The sequence below is a fragment of the Lycorma delicatula genome, chromosome 3, assembly GCF_047948215.1.
Source record: "Lycorma delicatula isolate Av1 chromosome 3, ASM4794821v1, whole genome shotgun sequence".
NCBI classification, from domain to species: domain Eukaryota; kingdom Metazoa; phylum Arthropoda; class Insecta; order Hemiptera; family Fulgoridae; genus Lycorma; species Lycorma delicatula.
In genome coordinates this window covers 120,093,091-120,108,840 of record NC_134457.1, presented here as the reverse complement: position 1 = coordinate 120,108,840, position 15,750 = coordinate 120,093,091, and the positions used below count along the sequence as shown (strand labels likewise).

Sequence of the window (15,750 nt, the reverse complement as noted above, 5' to 3'; positions counted from 1 at the left end):
CCAAAAGCTCGATAATATTCAAAACAAAACAATTTGTACAATTAAGTAGCTTTTGAAGAATAAGATTATGTTGGTTATACACTTATTCATGAGACTTTATTATCACACACAATGATGAAGTCAGGAAGTTGAAAGAATCTTCCTGATTAACACACAGTATATATACAAAATAATTTTTTAGTGACACATTTTTAGTGAAGGAAACACTTAATGCAGGTAATTGAAACTTTTGTAAGTGTTAATTGGCAACCTTGCAAAGAATGTTAGTCAGGTATTCGATTAATACTCATGTAAACATAACCTCTAAAGTCTTAGTTATGATGGCATGTCCACTTGATGAAAGTCTTTTGAAGAACAGTGTTCTGTGATCTGATTTACTTCCAGAAAGTGTACAACCGTCAGAGATATTCTCTCGGATGAACAAACAATACAGCAGTAGTTGCATGAACAGTGCAAGTTTTTATGTGTGGGTGAAAAGTTTAAAAGTGGCCGAAAAAGTGTGACCAATGAGCACCACTCTGGGCGTCCAGTAACAGTGTCGACCTTGGCATTAGATTCTTGTATTGATTCACTTATCCAAGAAGACCAATGACTTACAGTTGAACAAATTGCTGAAAAATTTCAAATACGTGTTGGTACATCCTGATGGGATAAGAAAACTTGTAAAAAGATGGAACAAGTGCAGAGAAGTTGGCGGGGATTACGTGGATAAGTAGACAAAAAAATTATATTTATTTAATAAACTATTTTTGCTGTACAGCTATTTGTCTGTTTATTTATTGAATGAACAGATACCAAAATAAAATAAAAAGATTGAAACCCACTATAAGTGATATATATAAATGAAAATAATGGTTTTGGCTAGTTCAACATTGCACTCAAAAAATGTGGAGAAATAAATAACCTAAGACACTATAATATGCTCTACAATTTTCTTTTATTTATGAATTCATAAGAAATTTAATGAATAAAAAAAGAAAAGGTACTCACCATACTCACAAAAAAGAAAACGTTCAAGGTTAACCCAAAACTATTAAAAATTCAAAACTGATTTTTTGGACACCAACCTCATTCTGTTAACCCAGATCACACTTTGCATTTTTGTGAAAGTACGAGGTCTGTAAATAAAGTAATGAGACAAGGTTTTTTTTGTCAGCCAAAATGACAACACTGTAAAGTTACTAGTCAACATATGGTTATATGAACAGCTGATTTATATTAGGTATTAATATTTTTAGACTAATGTTTTTGTGCCACTTGAGACACAACAAAAACTTGTTTCACAAAAAGTTTGTTTACGTCTGTTACAAAAATGAGTGATACTAATTATGAGCAATGTTGTGCAATCAAATTTTATGTTAAACTGTGTGAGAATGCTACTGAAACTTTTTCAAAATTGAAAAGGGCATATGGAGATGACACTCTGCCACGAGCCCAAGAGTTTAGGTGGTTTAAAGTATTTTCAGATGGTCGGGAATCAGTTATGAACGACCCATGCTCTGGAAGACCATTAACATCAAAAGTGATGACAATGTTGAGCAAATCAGAGATTTGATATGGTACAACCGGAGATTAACTGTCAGAATGATTGCAGAACAATTGAATTTGAACCATACCACAGTCCATCAAATTTTGACAAACAAACTGGATATGAAAAAGGTTTGTGCAAAATTGGTCCCAAAAACCTCACTGTTTTGAACAGAAAAACAACAGGGAGGAAGTGTGCTGCAATCTTCTAGGGTGAATTGAACCTGATCCTGATTTTCTAGAATATGTTATTACAGGTGATGAATCTTGGATACTTGAGTATGACCCAGAAACAAAACACCAGAGCAAGGAGTGGTACACTTCAAACGTCACACTGCAATCTCAATTAATGAATTTTTTGCAAAGAAAATCATTCCTGTAGTTCTTCAACCACCTTATTCACCTGACTTGAGTTTCTGTGACTTTTTCCTGTTCCCAACTTTAAAAAGACACCTCAAAGAATACCATTTTGGAACCAGTAGAAAACATTAAAAAAATGTAACCGACCATCTGAAGGATATTCCAGTTTCTGAGTTCCAACACTGCTATGAAGAGTGGGAAAACTGTTTGAAGTGTTGCATGGCTACCCAAGGAAATTATTTTGAAAGTGATAAAGAATTCATATATAATTGGATATGAATAAAAAGTTTTTCTGAACCAGTCACATTATTTTATTTACAGATGTTGTAAAGTACTAAAGTGAAACTAGCTCGGACCTGGCAGTGCTTGCCAAACTCTGATTTGGGCTACAATCTTGATGTTTTGGGACCTTTGGAAAACCAGCTTGCACCTGGTGGTACTTGCAAAAATTTAATTTTGGCTTTCTAACATGACACTCTTCAAGTTACCTTGAAATAATAAAAACCTTGAAATAATAGTCAAAACCCCATTTTTTGCTTCTAACTAAAGTTCCTAACCAATTTGTTTGAAGATCAATAGGGTTCTATTTCTACTAGGTTTAAATCATCCTATCAAGTTTTATCAAAATTGGTCAAAAAATGTGCATGTATCAAAAACTCCTGTTTTTTAGGTGTAACTCTGGTTCCTGAGAACTGATGAATATCAATAGGGCTGAATCTACAGGTTTACATCACCACCAAGTTTTGTCAAAATCGGTTAAGATTTGCATCCAGAAGAGTGGATGAAAAAATCTAATTTATACATACATATGTTAAACATTTCAGAATCGTGTTCAGGAAGCGCTCACCAGCACCCCCTTAGAGAATCTGATCGGGCGTAATAACATCTTTTCAAATTCTTTGGAATCTGCTAATAAAAGTGATAATGGGCAAAGAATCTAAGTTTCTATCTGTTATAATATTAACTTCTCAACATTATTCAAGTACTCAAAATTATTAAATAACTATTGAAATTATTAAATAATTGCTGAATAATTTATTTAATTAAACAAATACAAAAAAAATACTACTTAATCTGATACTAATTTACAATACTAGAATTAACAATAAATAAAAATAATTATGTTTAATCAAAATGAACGTAAAATGGAGGACAACAGATACAAAATTACATTAATTTTCTGCCATAATTCGGCAATTTGTTAACAGATTTGAAAAAAAATAATATGTCATTTTGTTCAAAATAAAGGACTTAATATTTTACATTACATACATTATACATATATACATTACATACATATAACATACATTTTGATAAAACTTATATTTATGGAGATATAACAAATGAAAAATAAACATGGCTGCCATTTTGTAATTTGCAAGTCCTGATTTTTTCTAATCTTAAAACTTTATTACAAAGACAATTACCAAATATTACTGCGATTCCTCTGCCCGAACTTGAGATATAAATTTTTATATAAAAATAACAAAATGGTGGACAGTGGGAGAACGAAGGAGAAACTGCCATTTTTCCAACGGATATTTTTTGTTTAGTTTTACAAGTAGAAAAAGAAAAAGAATAGCCACCCCACCATTTTAGAAATATTCTGTATATTACATCTGATGAGATGAGTATAAAACTTCTGAAGATGATGAATGCAACTGTACAGGCTATTTTAAAGTAAAACTAATGTGGTAACAGGAAAATTAAAGAAAATTTGGGAGAAATAAAGTTAAAATGAACTGGTAAAAGACGTGAGGGTGAAAACCATTTTTGCGAAGAAAAGAAACAGCTAATAATATGTAAGAACATTAAGAGAGAAGATCGATCAGGTGAGACTTTGGAGGGATAAAAAGAAATAGATGAATATATCAGAAGAGACTCTACTTTAACATCAAGTTTTGATAGAACTTTAAATGACTCGCTTAACTGAAATGAGGTAGCAGGAATAGACAAAAACCGTCAGAATCACCTTGTTTATGAGAAGCAGGACTAAATAGATTATGTAGATATTAATCTAATGTAGTGTTTGTGAGACAGAAGTACCAATAGATTTTAAAGTAAGTGTAACACTGTTAACCTACTAATGAAGCATAGCAAAATAGTTAAATGTGGGAACTACTGCAATATTTGTCTAACATTTCATGCACTTACTACAATTATTTATAGGTAAAAGAATATGTGAAAGATGGAAGACCAGTCTGGTTTCAGGAAGAGTATGAGAGAGAATAAGGGAGGCCATTGTAGCTCCTATGCTTAGCTTAAAAAGTAGATTTAAGAAGAATAAAGCCACATACTTTACATTTACAGATCTGGAAAAGGTAACTGAAAATATAACATGGAAAAACAGGTTTGTGAAGACTAGATTAAAGAATAGAGATAGAAGATGTAAACAATCTTTATAAGAATTGAGCAGCAGTGATAAAAGATGTAGAAAGGCAAGCTCAGTTTAAAAAGTAGTAAGACAAGGGAGTATAATCTCTCTGTCATTGCCTTTCAATTTATATGTAGAAGAAATAATTCAGAAACTGAAAGACATAATTGAGACTGCAACAACTGTTCAGGGAGAAAAATAAAAATCTTTAGATTTGATGATGATACTCTTTTGGGAGAAAACAGATATGAGTTAGAAGTAATTCTAGATCCAAAAAAAGTACAATGCAATTGTAAACCCTATGGTTAGAGTCTTGCAGATATCATTTCTTCCGCTCAAAAAACAAAAATTTCAGTAATATAAATAAAACTGTTTTTAACAAAATGATGCTGATATCAAAAAAGTAAGACACTACATTTCTATTATCAAAATCTGTTATTAATTTAGAATTTTGTTTAAAAAATAAATACATGTTAAATAAATTTAATAAACAATAGATATATAACAATTTATAATAAACAATATATAAGCATTCCATATAATAAGAAAAAAATTAAAAAATTTGTTACAAAACTCTTACCGCCCCGATTTTGTTGGTTAATGACAGATTTTTTTGTTGTGGGAACAAATCTTGCCACATTTGCAACACTTTCCTACTGCTCATATTTTTTTGCATTTTATTAGCAGCTATGATCTCTTGAAAACTGATACTTTTATTTTTTTGACGAAGTGATGGGAATTAAAAAAATTGTTTCATCTTCAATACTTGCATTTACATAAGGGCATTTACTATAAAACAAGCAGTAGTATATTTTCTTTTAAATTTTATTATTTCAAGTACATTATCAAGCTTTTGTACGCTACCTAGTACTATCAAGTACTGCTACCTAGTGGTGCGATTTGTAAACCCACCTTTTTGAGAAAAAGTGACATACTTGAATCCTTGTTCATCAAATGGAAGAAAAAAAACAGTGTCTAAAAAAATTTGAGGTATTTTTTGAAAGTATTCTTTATTACAAATATAATTGAATTGAAATATAATGTTTTCATGGTTATTTTTTCCCCCTTTTCGTTTCACTTTTAGGTTAGGTATTGTTTGGAAATATAAACACAGTTTGTTGACTTCGCTGTGCCATCCAGTTCTGCAGACTCTTACCAGTGAAATTCTAACAAACTTCTTGGAAGGATTTATTGCAAGGAGAAAAGTTCAGTAAAAAAAACAAAAAAAAAACAAGTAAAACAAGATAATGAAATGAATAAGGAAAAACATCAAGACAGGTGAACATAGTACACCAAAAGAATCAAAATTTGCTGCTTACTAAGTAAAATTACAGGTAGAGATTAAAAGTATACAAAAAGCTTTTATACAGAAATAAAGTCTGCAAGTACTTAATATAGATTTAATATTTAATGAAATGTGAACTGTAATAAAAACAGAGAGGAAAAGAGCTCTGAAATGTAGAGTTGCATAAGGATGTTAAAAATTAACATCCTTATGAGAATATCCTAATCCATTTATAGGTTGATAATACAAATTGAATATATCTTGAGATGAACAGAAGAGAACAATTCATGGCAAAATATTGCAAAGTAACAAACTAGGTGGTTATATATTATTCAGGTTTAATTAATTTGGTGACAGATGTATTTCTGTAGTATAAAACAAATACTGCAATTTATAAAAGACGTAGCCAAGAATTTCGTATTGATGTTGAGGTAATAAGGTTAGCATGTAACAAAAAGGAATGACATTAACAAAATCTGAAGTCAAAAGACTAAAAATTTATTTGTTAAGTTTTAATTAAAAATTAGAAAGTCAGCATTAAAGGACAAGCCACAATTTGTAAAAAAAAAAAAAAAATGTTATAGTAAACTGAAACGGGGCACCACAAAAGAAAATATCCTTTTTTAAATAGTTATATTTAATTCAAAATAATATTTATTAAAGAACACTTAAAATAATTTCTTGTGCATTTATTTATTACACTGGCCAATATGAACATAACTTCTTCTGAGGTGTTTGGAAAAAAAATTTAAAACCATTAACTAAAATTTGAAATACATTCTAGGTACTTACATAAAATACCTGGGTGTGTAGTTTTAGTTTATTAGGTTTATTGCATTTTTATGGCAGTTTAGAAAAAAAGCAGTAGTTCATCTTCAAATGGTTTTGCTTTAAGGGTGGCAAAAGTTTCTTTTATGTAAGAACAGGTACAATTGTCATATTTGTACTATATATATTTGAACTTTACAAAACATATTTTAATTTTATACAATTTTTTACCAGAGCAACTGGTCTTTATTTATACTGTGTATAATAATAACTGTGTAATAGTACACAATGCAAGAAGAGCTACTATTCAACAGACTCAAGAATTTATTCAATAGAATTTAAGTTATTATCTTAAAAATTAACAATGAACCAGCCTATTATTTTAACATACTTCTGGAAATGCCAATTATTTCTGGCAGTGTTCTCGCTAATTCCATATATACTAAAAATAAAGCTGATATTAACACCTGGTTTTTTATTAAAAAAATAAAAAATTGAAAATATGAATATTTCTTGATAACATAAATTTTTTTTAATGTTTTACAATTTTGTTTGGGATGAAGAGATGTTTTGGATTGTATCACAAATTCCTATGTGTAAACTAATGTATTAAAAAGCATACTAAACAAAGGGAATATAGCTTTTAAAGATTACCAAATCTGTACAGTAATATAAAAAAGCACCGAGTGTTTTATATAACAAATTAAGACATTTTTTTGGGAGGTGGAAGCATCACAAATAGTTTGGCATTTTTCTTTAGTTTGATGAAACTATAAATTTAAATGTATAACATTCAGTTTTACCACTTATTTTTTTATATTTTATGTTTACCATTATATTATATTATTTTACCATTTTATATTTTTCAATGATTTATTGATCTGAAAGTTTCAAGACATTTTAGTTCGCAGTAAAATAAATAAAACCACTGTTAGTGGTTTTGTGCTTAGCAGTACTTCCGAGGAATGAAAATATAACTGTGTAAAGAAATGAGGAATAAAAGTCATCACATGTTTTAATTGTTTGTTAGTCATCCAAAGCCAAAACAATTTGAGTATATGAAACTCTTATACAAAACTTTTATAAAACTCATATGCATAGCATAAAACTTTAGTCAATTATTTCTACACTGAATGAGAATTAAAATAGTAACATACCAGCACTTATTAAATTTGGATCCATGTTAGGAAATTCTTTAGCAGCTTCTGGACTGCAACTATAAATAGATGCACCAGTTTCACTTATAATCGTATACTTAACATCTAGAGGCATGAACCATCCAGACTGAATTAACTTTCCTAAATAAGTTTCAGTTTGTCGACATGCTGTTCCATTTCCTAAAGCAACCGTTTCACAGCTGAAAAAAATTCAATATAAAATTAAATGCATAATAATGATTCAACTACTAAAAGAAATAATTTAGTATAATCATTCAAATTTAATCAACCTTTTTTTAAGAATATGCAATGAATCATGGTAATATAACAAACTAGAATTTTAATAACAGTCAGTAATAAATTGGGAATAATTGATAGTTGAGAAATCAGCTTTATTATTAATATTGATACACAATATTCAATGTTGAAAAACAATGAATATTTTGACCAATAGATTAATATTATTTACATTAAAATTTTTGTAAAAGTTTTTTTTTCTCAAATAACAATAAATATTAAATGTGTGTAAATTTTATTTAGTATGGAATATACTTTTTTACAATTGAATGTTCATGTTACCCATCTTTCTCAAGATAGAATTTTGTCTATGCTAGTCAATATAAGGGGTATGAAACAGTGTGGTAGCTGGCCCAAGTGAAGAGTTTTTTTTAAGTGGTCAAAACAGCTTAAATACAGTCTACAACTGTATTTAAGCTAATTTCATACTTCTGACTTTGTTTCAAAGTAATATTGTATCTTCTTTTAACAATTGTTTTTATTCATTATTATTATTATTAATAATAGAAAAGAAAATAACAGGCACAAATATTTTCATAATTATTGGATTTTTTTATGAAAGAGTGGGCACCAACAGCAATGATCATTAGACTGGTGGAAATTGAAAAGATGTAGTGCCTGGACGGGATTCAAACTTGGAACCTCCACACAAAATGTTGAAATGCTACCTACTCAACCAAGGAGATCAGCATATTGGTTTTTGTTTTACTAATTAAATGACATTTTTTTCTAAGTTATTAATTTAATTTCATTAATTTTTTAAGTTTCGTCTTGTTTATATTTATTTCCTTGCTAACAATTCTAGATATAAGAAATCCTGTTCTTCAGCAATAGTAAGAGATCATAATACTAATAGACTAGTAACAGATGTTTTGCCTGTATTGGGAGAGGTATGCCTCTCCCAATACAGGCAAAACAGCTTTCAAGTATTTTTCTTCTAGTAAATACTTATTGATAAATAGGTTTGAACTGAAAAACTTTAATTTACTGTATTCAAGAAGGATGAGAAACTATCAAATAACTGAAGTAGACTTGGTGATCCATGAAACAAATAATTATATTTACATCTTTATTAGGTCAAAGAACCTATTAATTACAAATTTTAGTACTGTAGTAAATAGTTATAATTTAGCCTCTTACTATCAAAAATTCAGTTGTAGTTAGAAAACATTAAATCAGAAAGAATAAGTTTTCTTAAAGGGTTTCATCTGAAAGAAATTTAACACACAGAAACCTTTTGAATTTAAATTAATTTCTCGAAAAATTTTTGGTAACAAACAATAAATAATAATAAAACAACAGTAAGTCAATAACTATAAATAAGTAAAATGAAAAAAACTTGTTTTAACAGCAGTAAAAAGAATTAGCAAAAACATAGTGTAATAACAAAACCTACATACTTGTGTTTAATAAGCATTTCCTTAAGTTGTGCAGCAGCTTTATCAGTTTTAGGATTTACATTCTGCATGAAATTAAAATGCAAAATAGCTGTATCCAAAACCGAACCATTCTGCGCAGTAACTGCTATTTTACAACCGTGATGAAAACCTATAAAAATTAAATTACTTGTTTATTATAAATTCTATGTTCACAATATCTTGTATGCTATGTAAATTTTAAATTTGGAGAACAGGAAACTCAGCTTTATCTGGTAGGCACCCATCCTGACCCCATGGAAGACATCTGCCTTGTAATGATCCTGGTCACCAGACCAACCACCCCCTCTGTTTCTAGCCTCCAATGGGCTTTACCAGAGGTCATCTTCTAGACCCTCAATACCTGTATACATATTTCAGTCATCAGTACAGCCTCTATCAGGATGGCACTGATGCAAATGCCTCAAAAGACATTTCCATCAGCGTTGAAACCCATCAACTAACAAAAGATATTTTTCAAACCCATCTAAACTGAAGAACTTGGAGAGTTGCCACTTTCTCCCCCCAATAAAAGAAGTAGCCCACAGCCTAGTTGAAAGTACTATGGCACCAAAGATGAAGCTCAAGTGGTAGCTGATAGAATTTCCACTGTAACAACTAAGGTTTAAGAATATATGGAAAGAGGCAGGGATGAAAACACTCCACAAAGAACTGTCTTTAATCTGATTAGTTCTAGTGTCATGTAATATATACTTCATAACAGCATCTCAACTTCTGTGTTGCTTGTTAGGAACATAGAAAACACTTCTGGTGTAGTATTAAATTATCTTCATTTTATACAAGAAATATCTGTATTTTAAAATAAGCAAAATGGTAATAGTACTGTCATCATCATCATTATCTATTAAATAGGCTAATCTTTATTCCAGTTTACTTCAAACACTGAACTAACTTCCCTTTGATGTTAAATAATTCTGTATCACTGAAATTTGTACATCTATCCATCCATCCGTGAATAAATAAATATTATAAATTACATGAAACAATAAATATATACAATCTTTAAAGAAAAATACTAGATAATAAAAAAATATTAAATACATGAGCATGTAAAATAATTGAAAAGCTGTTAGTAAGGTGTCATTATAAAAAAAAATAACAAATACAATATACTAATTTATAACACCAAATATCTTAGACAAAACAGGGATGAAAACTACAATACTGCAGATAAAAATACCATATCATTTAAGAAAGGCTATTTATAAAACAAAAAATCCCCTTCCAAAAATACAAAACTGAGACATTACAAGATGTAATAGTTCCAGAAGCTCTATATAGTGAAGTTTACAAAAATTAAAAAAAGGAAGAAAAATCAGCAAAATGCAAAAATTTTTAAGAAACATATACAATTCAAATATAAAAACAAAACAGTCAACAAGTGATTTACCTGCAATGCCTCTTTAAAAAAAAAAAATTTTAAAACTTATACAGAAGCTAAAAATTTTGAAGTTATTTCTTCATTCTGCGACAGGTTTTACTCCTTTATCATTTGCTACTTGAGTGTGTGCTTGTTTTGAACATGATAATAGTTCATTGTGCAATATTACAGCACTATGTGCAGTATTACTACAAAGTTCAATTAAAAAAAAAATTGTTTTCATTCTCTAAAACAACAATCAATTGTGGCTTATTTAAAAACAATTTGAATAAAAACATGTCCATGTATTTTTTGCTCATTAGCTGTAGCTTTAAGAAATGTTTGTTAATGTATTACACAGTAGATACATTACATATCCACAATCTATTTAGGTACAGCATTAGTGATAGTGAAAATCTTTATATGTTAATATGTACTTCGAATAAACTACTTTTACCAGGTATGTAATAGTGTAGTGCAATATACTGTATTTTATTTTATTATTTACCATTATACTGTAATGTAATAATGCATGTATATACTGAACTGCAGTATAGTATTAGGTCATTTTAATACATATTACTTTATTAAATATCTGGATGAACTACATACAATTTTACTAAAATTTTGGATAATATGCAATCCTCTTCCTGGTTATTATTGCAGAAAGTCAGGAATTGACTATTTATAAATTAAGAAAAACAAGTATTTATAAAGAATTTGAAAAAATACGACATACAATTAGGAAAACATTAAAACTTTACATTAATTTTTAATTCTTTAAAAAAAATAAAAATAACTGTTTTATAGAAGCTGACAAGGATTTGAAAATACTTAATAAATAAAAAAGCAGAAGAAAAAACAAACTGTAAATGAAGTGATGTGAAGAAAAGTAAGAAGTCTGAGCTGTATAAACATGATCCTTAGAGGTTAGATCGAAAGGGAAAAAACACAATATACAAGCTCTGATAAAATAATATCTAACTATATGAATGTAAGCTGTAAACTTGTTAAGAGTGTAGCACTAGTGTCCAACAATTGTATATGTTAGTGTAAGGGGTGCTAGTCACATTATTTTTTGCAAAATGATGGAATATGCTGGTCAACATTACTGCACAGCATTCTGCCAAAGGCTAGTTGATATCCAAGGCAAACGATTTGTACAGTTAAGCAACCAATCATGAATGAATCTATCTGGTTACACATTTAAAGAATGGTATAACCATTTTCAAAATTGTTGGACTTAAGTCTAGAATAATCAACAAACTGCTATGCCATCAAGAAGATGAAATCCAAATGTAATTAACAAGTGTAGTTTGATAATGGAAAATTATTAGCTATCTAAGAGACTGAAAATGACTAGGATTAGCAACTGTTCAGTATAGATGACTTAAAATGGTTGATTTGAGCGTGGACAGAGCTGCCATGGAATTTGGCTAAAGTTGCTTCTTTGAACAGAAAGAGGTTCATTTTGAAGTTACATGGACACATTGGAGTGTACTAATAGTGATCCTAATTCCTTAAGACCAAGATAACTGGTGATGGATCTTGAATGTACAGATATGACCCAGAAACCAAAGCTTGGTCATCACAATGGAATATACACGAGTGAGGAGCAATGTGAAAATGATGCTGACTCTCTTTTGAAAGAGCCCTATTTGACAGCTAGGGAAACATACGATGAACAGCTACTAACACAGCTGATGACCATTCCGAAAGAAGGCTACAAAAAATGTTCCCAGCAATACAAGGGTTGCTGAGAACATGTTGGGTTATGGAGATTAGGATTGGAAGCAACTAGGAAAAATACTTTTTTACAGTCTACAGTTGGGATTCTTTAAACACACCAAGTATACATGCCACCTTTGATAAACAAAAACAGATATTTATTGCTTAAAAATAATATTTAATTCCACCAAACCAAATAAAACTATTTATTACACCAAACAGGATAATACTGTAGTCTACAAGTAAATGTTTTATTATGTGTCTGTTGTCATTGTTAATAATTTACTCATCAAACCAAAAGATCTTTCTATCATTTTATTTTTAATAGAAAATTAAAATTTGTTATTACTTTTGTCTTTTGTCAAAAGCAATATTTCTCTGAGAATTGAGTAAATAACCTGAATTTTTTGCATCTTCGCACATAAAAATATATGAAAATATTTTTCAATAATTCCCTCAAAAACTTTATTCTATTCTGTAAAATATTATTTATTTTATTTACCTTCACATATTTGAATCTATATTATTTCACATTATTATATTTTCATACTAATATGGTGAATAATCACTTTTTTATTTTTATGATTCTGCTCTGATTAAAATCTGCCCATGACTTTCCTTGACTTTTTTACGCAAATTTTCTGAAGCAGGTATTTAGATATATAGGCATCCTTATACAATCCTAATGAATTCTTATGTTGTGTAGTTTTTTAGAGATTTGAATAAAATATTTTATTATAAATCCACGCATATACATATTTTGAAATTCTGACAAGGCCAAGTAGTTACTGATTTGGTATATGAATAAAAATGGTAGTTATTCTTGCAGGAGGATAATATTAAAATAAAAAAATAAAATGACGTAGACAGTATCATAGAAATGAGGAAGTTTTCAATCATAAGTTATCCCGTATTGTATTAAAAAAAATTAAATAATTCCCTACCTTCAATTTTAGTTCATGGACAGTGATTTCTCTTTGACTGACCTTAATTTCACACTGTCTTTATCTTTCCTGATATAAATTTTATCTGTCCAACCTAGATAAAAGGCGCATGCATTAAGTCATGGTGGACAACATGAAGTGGAGGTTAAATGGTTTACATGCTTTTAAGCTAAATTTACACTTTCTATTGGGATTGCCTGAAACAGTTTTATGGAATTTCAGAAGAAATGTTTATTTGTCAATTAATATTTCTTCATTTTCATTTACCTATTTACTCACTTTTATAGTCATACTTTTTCTGCTGAGACTAATGACAGCGTTTGTTTAAAAATCAAAATGCCCATGAGGTTTAGGTTATGTAAAATTTTTGTAAGTCAAATTTTTTATGTAATCTTATTTTGCAATTTATTTGAATAACTATTTAGCACAGCATTTTATTTACATTTACTTTAAGAACTTCACTTTTTGTTTTTTAAAAAATCACCCGAAGTTAATTTCCTAAGACAAAATATATAGATGCAATAATTTCTAAGTAGTAGAGAAAATCACTTCCAGATGACACTTGTAAACATGAAATATGAGTTTATTTAGGATAATTCTACAATTAAACTATTTAAAAAATGTATATATCCATTAAAAAAAATTAGTGTGTAAAATGAAATTCCCAATGTCAAATATTTGAAAAAGAATTAATAAATAATTATATAGCTAATTAATATTTAAGGATGACAAGGAAACTAATAAATAATATCAATCAATCTACTTTTTCAAATTAATAAATTTAACCTATTTTATTTTATTTTTTATATAATAAAAAAAGATTTATTAACGTTTATTACAATTTTTCATTGCAATCTCATAATCATTTTTCTGACTGATTAAAACTTTTAAAATTTTCAAATTAATTAAAAAAAAAAAAAGAACCAATAAATATATATAAATAAGATTATCATTAACATGTCTGAACTTTGATTGTACATCAACAGTATTTTTTTCATCATTAATCTAGTTGAAAATTTATTTTTTTCAGCAAACACATTAAAAAAATAAATCCTCCATTCTTAAATGAAATGAAACATTTAAATTAATAAGAATAAAACAGAAACTTCCAATTTAAGAGAGTTACCTGGATCAATTGCCATGACAACTTTGCCTCTTAATGGTGGCATCAAAAGTAATTTCTTTAAGTTTGCAGCAAATACTTCAATTGAAGCCCTTTCAGCCTCTTTATTTAATTCTGCTCTAACACTTCGAACAACTAATGGGTGAACTGAAAAAAAAAGAAAAAAAATATAAATGCTGTAATAATTCCACAATATACAAAATTAGTACAAATTAATCACAAATTTAAATGAAAATCAAAACAAATATTACTGAAAATTTCCAAGGGTTTTTTCCCATTTACTAAGCACCAAAAATTTTGTTTTCCGGTCTGAAAATTTCCCATTTAAGGGAATAAATTTTTGATTCTCACACTGGGCACTTAAAGACTACAAGACGGCAACGGAAAGTAAGAACATGACAGGGTGATAGTGATAACTCCCATTTGTAGAAAAGTTAAATTATAAAATTCAATTTTTAAGCTTACATAGTTTATATATTTATAAAAAACAATTTATTTTTTATTTGTTCAGAAAACATAGATTTTTTTCAAAGTAATAAAATTATTAATAAGAACTGTTTTAAACCTAGCATAATTAATCAATTATTAAAATTAGTTGACTAATTAAACAATACACAAATATTAGTCAACTGAATCTGAAAATCAGTCTTTGCCTATGACTAACACACACTGACAATATTAGTCACAATCACAAAAAATTCAGGAGAATTAACTGCTTTTGCATAGAATTACAAATTAGTTGTTAGTCAAAAACATTAACCACTATAGAAGGTAGAAACATACATTAACCAATATAGAGAGCAGAAAAATACATTAACCACTCTAGAAAGTAGTAACATTTCTTTCTATCTCATTTCATACCAATCGTATTTAGCATTAGCCTGCCATGCTGTCTCCAGTTCCCATCACTCATAGTCCACCTTCACCTCCACATGTTTAACTTAAATATACCAGCTATGAACAATACTATGTAAGCAAATACACACTAATTAAAAAAAGTGCCTTTCAACATGCCACGCCACCTAAAGATCATATAATTATACCTAATTTTACAGTATGAGTTACACATACCTTACCAGTACTTAAATTCTGCAGTACGTTTGTATTTAGAAAATATTCTAAATGCAGGCTTTAAATAAAAATGTACTTCTATATAACAAATTCTCAGTTTTTATAAAAATATAATATATATTTACAGTTAAAATAACATATATTTGTTATTCACCTGTTAATTTACTTGCTTAGTTTGATATTTTTATGTTGCTGACTTATTCCATTAATGACAGTAACACATACTTTTATTAAACACAAATTTTAATAATAAATAATAGTCTGTTAATGAAGCACTACTAAATTAAAGTTGGTAATTACACTGTATTTAAGTTTTTTAA

General features: G+C 28.6%; 1 protein-coding gene across 3 annotated transcripts in view; it reads right to left on the bottom strand.

The window, feature by feature from the left end:
• The window catches only part of LOC142321945 (S1 RNA-binding domain-containing protein 1), a 71,660-nt gene that overhangs the window by 22,909 nt on the left and 33,001 nt on the right, over positions 1–15,750 (bottom strand). For all 3 annotated transcript variants that reach the window (XM_075360478.1, XM_075360479.1, XM_075360480.1), the window contains exons 8-10: positions 14,363–14,506; positions 9,169–9,316; positions 7,472–7,671 (exon numbers count right to left, since the gene is read on the bottom strand). In XM_075360478.1, coding sequence (XP_075216593.1) covers positions 7,472–7,671; positions 9,169–9,316; positions 14,363–14,506 — 492 coding nt within the window. The remainder of the gene's footprint in view (positions 1–7,471; positions 7,672–9,168; positions 9,317–14,362; positions 14,507–15,750) is intronic.